The sequence below is a fragment of the Xiphophorus maculatus genome, chromosome 20 (assembly GCF_002775205.1).
Source record: "Xiphophorus maculatus strain JP 163 A chromosome 20, X_maculatus-5.0-male, whole genome shotgun sequence".
Taxonomy (NCBI): Eukaryota; Metazoa; Chordata; class Actinopteri; order Cyprinodontiformes; family Poeciliidae; genus Xiphophorus; species Xiphophorus maculatus.
The window spans coordinates 18,799,191-18,816,074 of NC_036462.1; the positions used below are offsets into that span (position 1 = coordinate 18,799,191).

General features: G+C 39.5%; 1 protein-coding gene and 1 long non-coding RNA gene across 2 annotated transcripts; one reads left to right on the top strand and one right to left on the bottom strand.

Annotated features, from left to right (window-relative positions):
- Positions 1-1,241: 1,241 nt before the first annotated feature.
- On the bottom strand, positions 1,242-14,155 carry tmcc2 (transmembrane and coiled-coil domain family 2). Its single transcript, XM_023325640.1, has 5 exons — positions 13,266-14,155; positions 7,737-8,135; positions 6,447-7,075; positions 4,810-4,945; positions 1,242-2,279 (listed from the first exon to the last, which is right to left on the bottom strand). The coding sequence occupies exons 1-5, from the start codon at positions 13,266-13,268 to the stop codon at positions 1,980-1,982; spliced, it is 1,467 nt and encodes a 488-aa protein (XP_023181408.1). The 5' UTR covers positions 13,269-14,155; the 3' UTR covers positions 1,242-1,979.
- On the top strand, positions 4,945-6,553 carry LOC111605915. Its single transcript, XR_002751899.1, has 3 exons — positions 4,945-5,034; positions 5,150-5,206; positions 6,467-6,553. It is a non-coding gene; the product is annotated as an uncharacterized LOC111605915 (long non-coding RNA).
- Positions 14,156-16,884: the final 2,729 nt, after the last annotated feature.

The window sequence follows — 16,884 nt, forward strand, 5'->3', positions numbered from 1 at the left end:
AAAAAAAAAAAAAAAACGGCAGAGGAAGGTGAATCTGAAGAATGTGTTTTTGGGGAGGTATACCCATTTTAAAGTCGTGCACCTGAAAGCAATATATTGTACATCGTTCATCTTAACAGGAAGTTGAAATAAAATCAGGAATTCCTCTGCTTATTATCCAAGGTTTTGTTATTTGTGTTTGTTTTGTTTTTTTTCTACTCTGCTGTTTCTATCGAGGTCTTTAGAATTTGCTAGGTAATCAAGAAAACTGTTGTGTTTGATACGAGTCAAATGCAAAACACATTTGTGAACTCTGTGAAAGTTGGAACAATCTAAATGACGATGAATGTCTTACTTGATAGCGGTCAGTTGTGGCCATGCCACTGGCTCTGATCTCCTTGAGTTCTGTCTTGTACTGTAAGAATACCTGTCATAAATGTATTGTTCGTAAGGGTTTTGCCTGACAGTAATTATTAAAAAGACAACAAACGCATCTGAATGTGTTTTTTTTCCCTTTTTGTTTTTTGTTCTTAGCAGATTTGATGGTTTAAATCCGGGTGATGTTTTTGCTTCCGACGTATCTGAATCACTCAATTAGGTCATCAGCAGGACTCCTGACTGCTTGCTGAGGAGATAATTCAGCACAGGACTAAAGACGCATCGAAAGGTTGAGACGCCTGATCTACACACCAGTGAAGTTCTGTAAACAAATTCAATCAGGCGCTGAAAAGCCTGATCTTTTCCTCATCAAAACTACGATCAGAGTCTATAAATACATCAACAAAATGACCTTTTGATGCATTTTGGGTTTGTTCAAAATCAGAAAGGCCAGATGATTTTTATTTTGTCCTCATGCAAAAGTTGAAGGTGGGTGAACTTGCTTCTTTTTTTCACTTTTACTGTATTAGTTAATCCTGTGAAAAACATTCATTGCTCGAGCACCAGGAACAGAAAAGACAGGATTTATAAAAACAGGACATGATTTTGGGATTTTAAGATTATTGTCAGTCTGTGATTGGCTTACTGTCAAAGAAGGACAATCAGAATTATTGTGAAAACTAAAGATTTTGGTCTGTGCTTCATGCATTTCCAGAAATTTTGCATGAAAGATGCACATCATGGGTTTGGTTCAGAGATCCTCTGCATCTGGACTGGGTGAGTGGCTATTTCAGCTTAATAGTAGATTTGTAAAAAAAAAAAAAGAAAAAAGCCATTATTTCAGCTTAAACATCTCTTTGTACAGTAAAAATGTATCAAGCATATTCTCATATATGAAATCATTTATTTCTTACACAGTTTAATAAAACAGCAACATTTGTTTTTGCAAACTGGATATAAACGTTGACATGCCAGGTAATTTGACACTGTGGGTAGCTGTAGGTCTACACTGTTAGTATTTGTGTACAGAATCATTTATTTCATTCAGTGTTGTAAATTTGAGCAGGTTCAGCTGTAACCCTCCCCCCACCGAAAACAAGCCTAATAGCACTGCAGAAACACCAGAACAGGATGTGAAAGAAAAACACAAGAATGATCGAGTGGAGAAACGACATATCTGCACTTTTGTTTCCGACAACAGAAATGGCAGAAAACACATTTATTCGTCATTGATGAGATGCTAACTCATGCCAGCTGGATGCATCTGAGTGCACATACGAGAACATGCATGAGAGCACGTAACATTCATGGAAAAAAACATCTTGGTTTCAAACATATGCTGCAGCTTCAACATGAAGATTTACAGTCAGAGCAAGTTGATCCTTTGTGTCTCTTAAATAGAAAATCAGATTTCTTGCAGGAAACTCTTTTTTTGGTGATAGCAATGGGATTAATGGTCTGTCATCCACACCTGAAGATTTGGGTGGAGTGAAGTGATGTATTTAACTGGAGAGCGGTAAAGTTCTACCTCAAATGGACCAAGTCCATTAAGTTTCTCTCCGGCTCTTTCCGATGAAGTTTCTTTGTGTCTCCTTGCTCTCGTCCTTCCTTTAAATCCAGGTTTAGCTGGGCAACAACCACAACTCCACAAAATCCCACTGCTTCCACAGGATGAACAGCAGCAAGGCCAGCAGGACGGTGGCGGCCACACGCGCTCGGGTCTTCATCAGCGGGGTGATGAAGTTGGCCAAAGTGGAGACGAAGACCAGGAGCACAGCCATGAGAGCCAGGATGACGTTGATGAGCTTCCCCAGCAGAGCCCGGGCGTTGGCGTTCTCCACTCCCTCCAGCTGAACCACCTGCTGCTGCTGCTGCTGCAGCTCCAGCTTGGTGATGCGGGTCAAGCACGACTCCACGGCTTCCTGCACACAGGCCCAGAAAACCAGGAGGAATGACCAGGTGAACCAGTCTCACTGTGAATGGTCATTTTTATTTCAAACATTAACTACTAATTTTCCTTTTCTTCATTTTTGATGGTGGGATTTTTACAAATGTTCACACAAAATGGAAAACCTACGTTTACAAGAGATCAGATTTTTTATTTATTTATTTTTGCATAAAAGATTTAAATTAGTGCCTATTGTGAATGTGCAGAAGAATCCATTAACCCTCTCTTTGTTTCCTGTCCCTTCTCATGTAAACTCAGGAGCGACATTAAGAATTGGTTGTCACTGAAAGCTGGAGGTTACCATCACTCATATACTATACTACATCCATGACCTTGATAGGTCAGAATTATTGTGATTCTGACCTATCACAATCAGATTTACCGTCTGATGTGGTAAATATTCTTTTCTTGCTTGCTAAAAATATTTTATACTGCTATAATTGGAGAGGTTCTACCACTTGTTTTGATTTTTTAAAAATCAGTTTTAGACTTTATTACTCCTCACTGAAATATTTGCCAATATATCTGCTTTTGTTTTAAAACTGGCTCCATTTCCATTATTTGTCTTACTGCTATGTGCTTGTCTTTTACAGTCTTAACCCCTTAATGGTTTCTTTTTTCCCCTACCCTGTACCGCAACGATTCATTGTTTAATCATTTATTTAAAAAGAGAGACCGCTGGTTAGCTGTAGTTGTCATGCCAGGCCACCAAATGGCGCTGTGATTGTAGATAGTCACTTTGAGCGTTAGCTTAGCTTTCAGCTTCCACCTCATAGTGAACAGTAACCATTCTCCGTCTCCCATGAACGGAGTGCTCATGTAACACATGTATTCATTATCGGAAATGTGCTAAAGTGAACATGTTAAGTAGCACAATGACATCCACTATTGTTTTTATCTTCCAGCGCAATTAAATCTTGAAGCCGTTCTTTCTGGGCATGCGCGCTTTCACATCTGTGAAGTACTTCACATCTCAGAAAAGTTTCATGAAGTGTTGGTTTGAGAGACTCCAATAAGAATCGCAACAAAAATGTTACGGTTTCTATGTGAATGGAACCATAATATGGAGTGAAAATAGTCTCAAAATATCTGGTGTGCGGGAGCTAATGTTTATGTGAACTGTGCTACTTTAGCTTTCTGCTAGCATGTAAACGCACCATTTACACACAAATCTGGGAGCTCCCGAAGCGTGAAATGAGTCTCAAAAATACTCATGCACTCGTAACCGGATCTGTGCGTAAATGCAGTTTTGTGTGTGTGCCAGGTGACTTGTGCGTACTTTTTCAACATTTGTAGGCGTAGGAGAAAGTTTATTTTATTTTTAAGGTTTACAAATCCAGTATTACACACGCACAGATATTTTGAGACTATTTTCACTCCATACAATAATGCCCTTACTATTAAAGGTGATTTATTCATCAATTTCTAGTCAAATCCATTTAAAGTTGCTGGATCATCAAAAACGTGCAGCACAGATGAATCGCAAAAAAAACCCCGATTCAGATTCAGAAGTGAAGCAGATGCAGAACTTCCTCCTCGCCCAACAAACCATTAAGATAAAACGTTCTGAATGAATTTGCTGACGTTAAAAGTATGCACGATTAATCATTCAGATGTCGTAATAACGCAGCTTGTAAATAAAACAAAACATGCACTTAAATAAATAAATCATAAGGTGCAAAGTGGATTCATTAGTGAAGTTAGCAAATAAGCACAGAAGTAAGTCAGTAAATAAATATACTTACTAATGTTAGCATATAAATTATTAAGTGAGGATGGTAGTAAAAACTAAATAAGTAAATAGGCTAAGTAACCAAATAGGTGGGTAAATATGTTAGTAATTAAAAATGTATACAAGTGAGTTACCTGGTAAAAAAGGAAGCAATTAAAGTATGTGTGTAAGTAAATACTTTTGTAGGTTAAAAAAAGTAAATAAGTAAGTTACTGAGTAAGTAATAAGTGAGTAGGCAAGTAAATGAATGTATAGTTAAGTTAATCGGCGCATATAAAAGTGAACAAATATAGTAATAAATGATTAAATCAGTCAGTAAGTAGATAACTAAATATGTAAGCTACAGAGTTTGTAGAAATGTATGTAAGTCAGTGAAACAATACATTTGTGAGTAAATAATTATATTGTAAGTAAATACTGTACGGCTTATGTAAGCTATACAATGTGTATGTCCTTACAAAGAAGTAAGGACATACACATGTAAATAAGTGAATAAGTATGAAAAGTAAGTAAATATTTAAGAAGGTAAGGAAAAAACATGAATGAGTTTATGAGTAAAAAATGCCTCTGGTAGTAAGTCAATGCTGAAGTCGATCAGTACATCAATAATTCTGTACGCAGGTAAGTAAATAATTAACTATGCAAGTAGAAAAGGTAAATAGTAGAAAAGTAAATAAGTAAATGAGCAGATTAGAAAGTCAATAATCAAGTTGATAAGTAACCAAGAGAGTAAGAGTGTAGATAAATCTCCAGTACTTGGGTCAGTGCTTACCTGAATGTCTCTGGCTCTCTCATAGGACTGGTAGGCGACCTTTTCCTCCATGCTGGCGAGTTCCTGTTTGAGGTTGGTCATCTCATTCTGGTGCAGCTCTGTTAGATCATTCAGCTGCTCCTCAAGTCTCTCATACCTGAACATACAACCCAAACCAACCCAGCAGAACCAAACAGAACAGAACAAAATGCTCGATTAGGACATCTACCCACGGCCGGATGTAAGGTGCGTGTTGCATTGCTGGTATCCAATTTTTATTTATTTATTTTCTCAGAATGGCCTTTGACATTTCCAATGAGCACTGATGTTTATTTCTATTTTGATCTCCTAATCCCTGCAGTAATAACTCACTGGACAACAGAAGACATATTAATCCTGAGCTGAAAATAGACCCTTAGTAAGTGTCCTGCTCGCTCTGCCCTGCTCTCACACAGAAACATTCATGTTTAAGTCTCAGAACACAACAGAGTGGTTGGTTTTTAGAAGATGCCCGTCCTCTGCAGAAAGAATGAGGAGGCTGCTCAGAAAAAAATGTGATGTTGGTTTCGATATTTGAGGTTTGGTTTCTGATTGGATAATCTGTTTTCTGATAGCTTTGTGACGTTCTGTAATTACATTCTATACATCTAAAAATGGATTTCGACTAGACACAATTACATTTGACCATCCTGAATGATAATTTAAATGATCTGCATTCATATTTAGACTAGTAAGAATAATAATAACCCTAGATATCTTCAATTACATTTTGACAAGTCAAAATACATCTCAAATGACGCCACTGGATTCATCATTTGAAGTGCCACACTTCCTTAATTATAATTCAAGACATATTAAATGTAAGTATAGCCTTTCAAATTGCATTTTTAGATATCTCAATGAAATATTGGGCTGCTTACAAACTTTTCAAATGGCTGTGAAAAAGCTAAAAGTGCAACTTTCAACCCATTCCCAAGCTGAAAATGGTGCAGTTTCAAAAATCTTTTTTTTTTCATTGTTTTATTGAAATTTAAAATGCTACATAAATCTGTGATGTTTTGACTAGTCAAAATGTTAATTTAAGATATGTGAAAAGCAGTCTAATTAAAGATATGTCTAATTGATTTGGAGATATCTTAAAATGAATTTTGAAAGTCAAAATTGCAGTTCCAGATATCTGCAATTTAATTTGCACTAGCCAAATCTATATTTCTGCGGCGTCTCGGCCCTCACTCACACGGCCGTGGTCTCAAAGCCGAAAGAGTTCGCCAGCCTGATCAGAAACAGGCTGGCGAAAAAAATACATTTAAGATATTATGGTGTCATTCAAGAAATCTTAAATTGGAATTATGACTAGTCAGAACAAAAAGTGCAATTTTTTTAATTTAATTGTTGATATGTGTTTCAGATAGTCAGATATCCTGATAAGAAACTTCAACACAGATTCATGGTAAATCTGATGTCATTTATATTAATCAGAATAAAATTAGAGATATCTCAAATAGGTATTTTGTCTAGTTAAAGCATAATTAGAGATGTCTTCATTTGCTAATACGTCAGATATTTGGAATTGAAATGTGGTGAAGCTGATTTTATGTTAAAATGGCCGTCCTGCAGAACGGCAGTAGGAACATGGAGGGGGCTGAGTTTGTTTCTACCTGTATCTCTCTTCCTGCAGACACTGCGTCATGTAGGAGTAGTCGCTCTGCAGCTGGCCCTTCATGTCCTCGATGGCGTCCTCCATGTGCGTCTGGCTGGCCTTGATCTCCTGCAGCCCCTCCAGAAGGGAGTCCCATGAGCTGTGCATGTGATGGTGGTGGTGATGGTGTCCGTCCAGTCGGGGGCTCCCCATCGTCGGGCCCAGCATCCCCCCTCCGACCACTCCTCCCGCTCCGGCCCCACCAGAGTTACTGCCCGCTCCGGAGCCCGATGTCGCACTGGAGCACTCGTCGTCGCTGCCGTACTTGGGGCTGGACACCAAAGTGGCGCTGCCGCTGAGAGCTCGGGGTGTTGGGGCGTCCTCAGAGTGTCCCCCCACTCCGTCCTCCAGCGTGTCCTTCAGGTGAGCAATATTATCCGCACTGCCAAACTTGTTTCTGATCAGGCTGGCGAACTCTCTCGGCTTTGAGACCACGGCCGTGTGAGTGAGGGCCGAGACGCCACCTTTGACCCCCTCGACTACTCCGCCTCCAAACCCGCTTATCCCAGCGCGAACGTTGGCCCCCACGTCCTTTAACCCCTGCTGCATGTCCCGCAAAACATCCTTGGGCTGCCGGGCCGGTCCGTTCTGCAGAGAGGGAAGAGAAGAGAAATCTTTTCTCTGATATCTTGACTCATTACAACACTCAGGTTGAATGTGAGGTTTTACAGAGGGACAGCAGAGCAGCCCTCCCATGCAACTCCACCTCTCAGCTCCTTCAGACTATCCAGCAGCAATTAGCAAACACCAGCTGGAACTGTGCATCTACTGATTCTCATTATATGAGCTACTTCCCAAAATACTGCTGGTAAAATCTGTTGAGAAATATTGTGATGATGTCTTGAAGGCTGAGATTCGTAAAGAGTAGGAGCTTCTTAAAGTGACAGTGGGCTAATTTCAAGGCATTAAATTGCAAAGTCAAAATTCATTCAAGTCATTTTTCATATATACAGCAATTTTATAACAATTTAAGGTAGCATAATTACTTTATTGTTTTACAACCTTTAACTATGTGCTTGGAAAATACACAATACTGCCCCTTGAAATCTTTCTGAATAATTTAAAAGGTGTTTTCTTTTACTTTTATTATCTATTTATATTACTTGACTCACACACAAGTCGTTGTAGGATGTCCTGATTTTTTCACAGAATGCATATTTGGACAGATGTGTCCTCATAAAGATTGTCTGAGTTAATGCCAGTCAGGAACTAAAGCGAACAGCGCCACCGTCAGACCAGACCCATGTACCTGCTCGATCTCCTTTAGCTTCTTGTGATAGTGCTCTAGCTTCTTGTGCAGATGTGCGATGGTCTGTGCCGACTTCTGGTTCTTCTTCTCGAACACCTGTTTGATCCTGGACGCCTGCTGTTTGTCTGCGTTGTGGGCCAGCTTCAGGTATTCGGCCACGTTGTCGTCGCGCGCCTCCTGCTCCACGCGGATCTGCTCTGTGACCTTCAGGATCTTCTGCTGGAGATGCTCCAGAGCGGCGCGCGTCCGCTGGGGCTCGCCGGCGCTCGCAGCCTCCGCGCCCCCCGCCGCCCCGGCCACCGCCGCCGCCGCCGATCCGTCCGTGCTGATGTTGCTGTCAGAGCCACCATGGCTGGAGGTGGGGGGTAGACCTAAGGTTGCCACCTCACTCTTGTCCAGCTGTGGGGACAGAAGCAGAAACTGTAGATACGGCTTTCAGTTAATTTGTACACTAAAATCTACTGATTTTACATCAAAGACATTTCTCCAGCTGATCACAATGACACTGCAAACACCTCATCCCTCTCTATTTATTGACTTCTACATAAAAATCATTAAATTTCTGCTCCTCCAGCCAGAATATGTTGGTCTTGAAGAAGCAACGTCTCGTATTCTGCCAAGCAAGACACATTTATTACTGTAGGTGAGAGTTCAGATAACTTGACGTCTGCTGTGCTAATCTTATTAGGCCTATTGATTGTCATCACTGGATTTATGGTCACTTTGTTGCACAAGTTCCATAAATCAGCAGAAACTGGCTCCTTTAAAGAGCTGCCAAACCTTCTGAAAACTAAAATAAATGAAACCCATAAACATAAAGTGGGCCCATTTGAAATTTAATTAAGAAATGGCAATTAACCAGAATAATGGAGGTCAAGCTGAGGGTTGAAAAACCCAAAACATCTGTTGAAGTAGCAAATTCAAAGCCAAAAAAGTCAGTTAATAAGAAATATCTGTGCAGAAATATGCTGAAATATGATCAAATGGTCATGGAAATGAAGTTTACAAATGAACATCCAAACATATCTGTGATATTCTGGAAACAGATTATGGATTTGTAGGTTAAATTAAAAAAAAAAATGAAACTACATTATCCTACAGATTTTGCTTTATGTAAGTGGAAAAGTCTTAAAGAAAATATATTTTACTGCAGCTGCAAAATCCCAGGATGAAAAATGTAGAAAGTCACATGTTCAGTTTAATTTATAAAGAGGAATAAGTACATTTTTGGTGTCACAGTCATCGGTTGCTCACAGTAAAGTAAATCAAAAAGTTCAACAAATGTAACTTTTTGATTTACTTACTGTTTTAGGTACGTCCGACTTGTAGGAACTTTTAATTAAAAATATTTGTCTTGCTGTTTCATGGGGGCCTGATTATGCCGTGACACAAGAATCGATTAGTCTTACCAGCTCTTCAATACTGGAAAGACAAGAACTCATGGGGATGCAAGTCAGGTTGCTGTGTGGATCAGGATTAAGATTTCATGTCGTCCTCTCCTCCAGCGAATCAAGTGACTTCAATTTGATCCAAGTCTATTTTTATTTTATGTTTAAGACTCACAAAACTGTCAGAGGCTGTGCAAACACTTTGAAAAAAAAAAAGCGGATAAATCTTAATGTCAGACAAAAACAAACAGCAGCTTTCAAATGACGACTTCATTCATTCAGGGTACAAAAAGCTATTGAAAGTATAATTGTCTCCCTGGAAAACCATGAATTAGCCACGACTCAAACCATCATCATGTTCAGGGTCACGTCCCACACTTCAGTGAGATTACTGCCACATCTGAAGAGTTAAGAAAATACTGCAACAGAACCTGCTTGACGCCACGAAGTCTAGTGAACGACAAATGGAGAAAACATGGAGTAGTGGTGAAGCTCCCCAATAGTGACCAAAATCACTCTTGTGTTAAGTGAATTACAGAAAGAGACTGGTATGCTGAGCAAAAGAAACACTGCCTCCCATTTTCCCAAACATCTTCTGATCATCATTGAGATTTTTTTATATATATTTTGTGGGCTGATGAGACAAAAAATGTCTTTTAAAGAAGATATGTGTCTGTTTATAACAGCATTTCAGAAAAACAGCATCATACCAGCAGTTTAACTAAAAGGTATTTCCTAGTATGCTTGAAATAAGACAAAACAAGTTTTCAGCAAGATATAAGGGATTGTTTTATGTAAATAAGCCTTTGTATTAATGAAAAAGTTGTAGTTCCGCTGGCAGATTATTTAACTGATAAGACATTTTGTCCATGTTAAAAGTGAAATAATCTGCAAATGGAACTACTATTTTATCATCAGTATTAGGTTATTATTGACTTAAAACAAACTACTATTTCTTTCCCAAAAGCTACTTTTAAGCTAGTTTTGTCTTACTGCAATTATAGCAAAAATATTTTTATTAGCAATTAGAACAAAAATATTTGGTAAGATGTTGTGTTTTTGCAGTGTGATGATCTGGACTGTTGTGTTTCTTCAGGACCTGGATGATCTGATCTTGACTGAACAATCCTGAACAACAGTACCTGGACACGAGTTTCTGGTCTGAAGCTCAAGATCAGGAAACAATCTAAAGCCCACCAGAACGTTCACGTCTGAACAGTACAAATTGCACAAAATGTAGGTTTTGTTGAGGCCCAGTCAAAGTCTGTACTACTGAGATTCTTTAGATGGTTTGAAAACCCCCAAATGAGGATGAATTAAAACAATTTTGCAAACCAGAGTAGATTAAAAAAAAAACTGTGGCAAAAACCTGTCATTAGGTGTGACAAAAAAGTTAATTGAAAAGAAGTTAATTTCTCACAGCAGAAATCGCCTAAGAAATGAAAAGCTGTGCCGCAGAAAATCCTGTCCGGACAAAATATCAGCTGCTCTCAAGATAAATGGACACTGTAGCGTCCAGAACATCAATAGTGAGTGAATGAATTACAACACTAATGGGCAGAACTGCACTTTAAAGATTTTCAAGCACGTGTGTGGAGGCATTGATTTTTAAATGAAGTATCAGATCTTAAATCACTCGGGACCAGATCAGGACTTATGAAAAATGTCCACATGTTAACAGCTGCTCACCTCTGACTGTAGAGTCAGTGGAATAATCAAATAGTCTGATACTGTAACAAACCCTGCAGGACGAGGAGCAGTGATTATCTTTGAAAAGACGCACTGTGAGCAGGATGCAAAAGAAGGTAAATCTGAAAACTGGAGCAAAGACTTGATTCATAGAAGAAAAGCTTTTGTATCAATAATTATGGTATCTTGGACTAAAGGTTTGCATGAAGCAACATTTTTTTCCTAACTCCACCTAAAAACCCATTAAAACTAAATGTAAGAGTAAAAATCTGAATGTTTTACCATCATCAACAGACCTCAGACGAGCCGTGTTATGCAAGATGACCTGAGAATCCCTGAGAGCTGAAAGCTTTTTGCACGAAACCCGAATCAAGATCCTCTAAATTAAACCAGACAGATTCTAACCTGCCAATAAAATATGGAACAATTCCCTCCAGCTTGCGTCAGAAGGAGCCCAGATATTGAGACGTAGATTTCTTTAGGTCGCTTTGCATGGCTGAGAAGCAGAATAAAGTTTATTTTTATTTATTTTGTTTGCATTAAAAAACATAAAAGTTTAATTTATCTACCAGAGAAAAGGAAAACATAAAAATACTTATAGTTTTTCTTATGCTCAATTAAAAGCTTTTAAATAAAGAAATGCCTCTTTGTATAATAATCGTAACTACATGAACTAACATCAGGACGAAAGCAACATTTTAAGCTGAGATGACTGGTCTCATTAAGAAAGACTCATTTTTAGGCCAGAGTAAAATCCCTGAGCTCCTGAAATCAGTTTATTTTCTGCACCTGCTGTGCAGCTATAATTGATTTGGTGGAGGGATCAGGAAGTACACAGAGTGGCTATTATGCATTAATTAGATGAAACTTAACTGAACTGCTTTCCTCTCAGCACACACTCTGAACCTGAAGCAAAGGTGTGACTATTATTTTTTCTTTAATGTGCAACAATGTGCATTTAAACACATGCAGCTGCATGCCAGATAATACTGTGCAGATTGAAGGTGCTCCCCTCCTTACATAATTATTCTGTTCTTTCATTTGTGTCTCATATGAATGTTTTAGATCATTGAATAAAGGGTAATGTCAGAAAAGGTCATTTGAGTTTTTAAAGTGAAAAAAAAAAGATATCCAAACCAAGCAGGTCCTATGCGAATGAAATAGTTATTCGCTTTAATTAATTATGAATTTACTTCAATTAGCCAATGTTTTGGTTCAGTTTCACTAGCCACACCCAGTTCTGCAGAATCAAGAAACCAATTAAAAAGAGCCTGTCTGACAACAGAGGTCTTAAAAGGCAACAAATCATTCATAAGCTAAAGAAATGCAAGAACAGGTTGGTTGTCAACGTTTCATTTTTGTTTACTGAGAGCTTCAGTAAACTCGAGAATAACAGTGGCTGTTTCACTCCTAAAGACACTGACTGAACAAATTAAAGTGCTGATTTATCAGGTACATTTACAAGTTAATACATGTATGTTTGTGTTAAAAAGAAATAAATACTCAGAGTCAATTCAGCGCTGTTTTCCTGTATCAGATCGATATCGACCGATGCTAAACCTCAGATATCTTTGTCAGTATCAGAAGTGAAAAACAACATAGCTTCCCTAGTTAATAGTGCAGGTTTATGTCACAAAGCAGCATTTTGTAGTCGCTTTTTTGTCTGATATTAAAATGTTTGTGGAAGCAGCAGACATTTGGAAGGAAGGTAAATACTGTTTCAGAGCCCTGGATAAGTTCTGGATCATGCAGACATAAACCCAAAAGCATTTCTTATTTAACGTGTGAGGAAATAATCCAAATAAATAATCAACTAATCATCGATCCACGAGGGGATTCCCAGCTATAGTGGCGATCTGCAGCTCAGTTATTGTGTCACAACACTGATCAGATGCTGCAAACATCTCAGTGCGTTGTTTTGATATTTCTAATGCCTTTGGTTTATCTATCTTAGCTTCCTGTGCTCTGTGGCTAGAGCGCAGCCAGGCGGGCGGTGTTTTCTTTTCCTTGAATCTAGGTTGCAATCTCACAGCAGCACCAGGGAGGAGAATAACAGATGACTGGACTCTCGGGTGATTAATCATGTCCTGATCTTCACTGAGAGAGTGACATGCTTCTGCAGCAGCCAAGCTAGTGTAGTAGGAGGTAAAGGGGCTGCCGTCCAGCCGTGCGTATGGGTGTAAACAGACAACCGACTGGAATAAAGCATCTAAAATGCATCGAGAGTGATGGATGGATGGATGGATGGATGGATGGATGGATGGATGGATGGATGGATGGATGGATGGATGGATGGATGCATGTTGCTGGTGATGATGAGGGTTGGGATGGCAGTGGTCTGCAGCATGGAAGAAGACATGAGGGACGGGGCAGCCTCTGGAGACACGGCGTGGACACGCGGGGGACGGTGACACACAAGCAGCACAGCAATAAATTAAATCAGAAACATTACCATACTGCTTTAATCCAAAGTTTGCAGTGGCATTGCAAGGCTGTCCTCCAGGCCCATCCTCTTCCTCCCTCCTTCCTCACCCCCCCACCCCCAACTCAAATATAGTATCTTCACCCCCTCTCCCCGGCCGCTTTCAGGCGGACTACCACCTCTCTGGATCCTACAGCTCCATTGTTGCAGCCATCGATATCTGCTGCCTCCCTCTCCCTCTCCCTCGCTCTGGTCTATTTTCCTCCCTTTCTCTCCCTCAGAGGTTTTCCTCCGCCTCCCTCTGCCTCGCTTCCCTCTGTGCCTCCGCTTCGATCCACATGCAAATGCTGTAGCCGTGCTGCCCTGTAATGGATGTGGGAGCTCGGGGACAGATGGATGGAGATGAATCTGGGCGGGGAGGGGGGATGGGAGAGCTCAGCGCAGGCGTGCAGGTGCTCCTGTGCGGCGGAGGCCAGAGAGGGGAAGGGAGGGAGCTCACTACAGCGCCTTTAAACCCTCGGTAGAAACACACACACACACACACACACACCCCGATGTGCTGCCAAAGTACACAGCGGTGACTCCCTTGTCTCCGCTAAAGACTGGAGGATTTGGTGTCACAACGACAGCAGGCTGTAGGAATGACGCGCAGCTTCGTAATGTTTCACCCGCCCGACTTCTTGAAGTTTCTGTGCAGGTCGGCGTGTCAGCAGCACGGAGGGAAATCAAGCTGTCGTCACTAACCGGAGAGCATTTCACAGGATCTGAAGCAAAGTACAACAAAAGCGAAGTCTCCCGAATAACGACAGCAAATGTTTTCACACCCTTTATCAGTTTGTTGTGTTAGAGCAGGGAGGTCCAAGCTTTTTGTCGTCAAGTCAAAATAACTCGTTTTGCAACATTTGTTACATTTTCAGCTAGTGCGCTTCGCTCTCACGCTGCACTATCAAACAAGCAAATCAACAACAAACAAACAAAAAAAAAAAACTAATTGAAAAACCTGTGCACCCTTTTCGTCTGTGGTGGCGCTGCACCAAGAGCCACTGAAGGAAACGACACAAAAGCCTCCGAAGAAGACAACTTCCTTCTTCACAAAATGTAAACTAAATTGGAGTGGCGTCAGATTTTAGCGGTTGCAGGATTTCTCTTTTGTCTTTGGTAAAAGACGAGTCTTTTCTCCCGCTGCTGCAGGAGACTCCTCGTTTTCTTTGGTGGTATTTACCCAGAATGCCCTGCGCTGTAGTTCACTTCCTGCTTTTGGAGCGGTCTCCGGTCCTCTTGGCGTTCACACAGCATTCGAACCGCATCAGAGTTCATTTAAACTCCTTTTTAGGCAGACCAGAGTTTGCCATTATGGTCCGCATCACAGTTCAATTTCTTTTCAGGCAAACTAAGAAGAAATACAAAGAAATGTTGCAATTTTTTAGGTATTGATAGGGAAAAAATTAACAAAATTTAACCAATTCTGAGCAATAAAATCAAGATTTCTTTCTTTGATAACTGTATTTATCTAAGTTTGACCAATTAATCAAAAGCAGAGTGTTTGCAAAGTGAGGTTTTGCTTAAAAGTTGTACTTGCAAGAGAATGCAAAAGATGTGGTTTGTTAAAAACAAACACCTGTTGTTGTTTTTAATATTTTCTATTGTAAGAAAATTTAAATTTGTCTGTGATCATTTTGACCTAATTAGAAATAGAAAAATATCATCTACATCAACCACCTGTACTTGGGGAGCAAATTGGTGTCATTATTAAACTGAAGCCAGAGGCCAAAAACTAAATATAAATATACTAAATATCGATAAGGTGAATCTGTGAGAGGGAGACCAGGTTTATTGGCAGAGTTTAACATCAATCACTGATTATTGGTTATTTGCTGTGATGTATTTGTGAACAAACCCAATTCAAACACAAAGATTACACCATATTGTAGCCATGGTAACACAACAATCAAACTATCAAGATGATTCTTTAAACTTTTACAAAGTAAACTTCCTAATTAAATCCTAAATGTACTATTTATTTTTCTCCGCTGATGCATTAAATAAAATGTAATAACATTGTCATTCTCTATAAATGATGCTACAGGTTTAGATCTACGGTCTGTGTTACAATTAAACCATTTCTAGAGACCCCTTAATGTCTGGAGGCCCCTGAATGTCTGGAGGCCCCTGATTGTCTGGAGGCCCCTGAATGTCTGGAGGCCCCTGTATGGCCCCTACCAGCAGCTACTGAGTTTTCTTTGCCTTGATATCCCAGTCTTATAATTCTAGATCTAGAAGTTTAACAGCAAACAATTACATAGAGTTAACCCCTTGGAGCTGTTTGATCTATAAATCATTCTGCAGCCAGGTTGTTCTAGAGGTTAAATATATATTATTAGGGCTTCATTAGTAAAATGGCAGCAAATTTTCTTATTTCATAACTTTATAACCTTTGACCTTCTCTCCTCTGGTCTGTTTAACAGCTACAGTCTCAGATCAGCTCAGATCTCCAGGACTGTCAGCAGCAGAAACAGAAACTTTATACCTGTTGGGGAAAATATAGACTATATTTGCTTTGCATTTCCCTGCATGATGGCGATGATGTAGTAGGATCCAATTAGATTCTTGATTAATATGGGTTGTTGTTATGTTGTTGTACTGTGTTTTTGTTCAACGTGCCCCTTTTTTAAATTTGAGCCCCCGCCCCTCTAAAGGTCTCTGCACGGCCCTGCTATTTGTATTTTTTTTATTGACATTTTGTGCATGTCCTCCAAAATGAGCGCAGTGTGGATCAGATGCAATACGGAGGTCACCAGTAGAGGGCGCATCGAGGCCACTTTTATTAGATAAGTTGCATCTTCAAGAGCCTTCAGGGTTTTTCATTTATCTTAAAGGATTAGTTCAGATTTTTTTTGAAGTTGGGTTCTGTTCAGCGGTTATGAGCTTTCAATATCTTACCTGCAGCAGATATTTATCTTTGCATTTTCTCTTTTGGTGAAACAGAAATTTGTTGGTCAGTAAATGGTAAACTGAAGACGAGCCGAGAAAACTAAATTCTATCAATTTTTAAACATGCCAAAAGTAATTTTCTAAAACTGTTTGAACTTCTTTCTGTATGTCTGTTGACATGGAAGCCAGTAGTTACAGTGAAGACAATTGATCAGTTTCCATTTACTATTTACTGAATGTGGCTTAAGAAATCAAATGTAAATAATTTTTTAAAAGCCCTGCATGTGCACTCATGCTTATAAACTAAAACCACAGAGTTTGAAAATCCTCGCTGCTTGGGGACTTCTTCTGAAAATAATTGTCAGCTCTACTGGCAGCAGAATCTGCATAATTTGTTTCTTTAAATATTTCAGGTAACACTATTGCTTTCTTTTACAATCAGTAGCAATTAATTTGTGCATCAGATCCCCGTTTTCTCCTAGAGACAAGATTCTCACTGCTCTGAGTTCTTTAAAAGAATAGAAAATGTCAAACCAATTCCATAGTAAGGTGTTATTAGATATGTTTAAATTACTCCAGCCTTCTACATCAATAATTGTTAAAAAATAATATTAAAAGTCCTGTTGAGCTCTGTCTAGTGGTGCTCAAAGTTCAGACTGTACTGTGGGTCCTGACCTTAGTCTGACTGATAAGTAAATAAATAAATGATCAAAGCAGG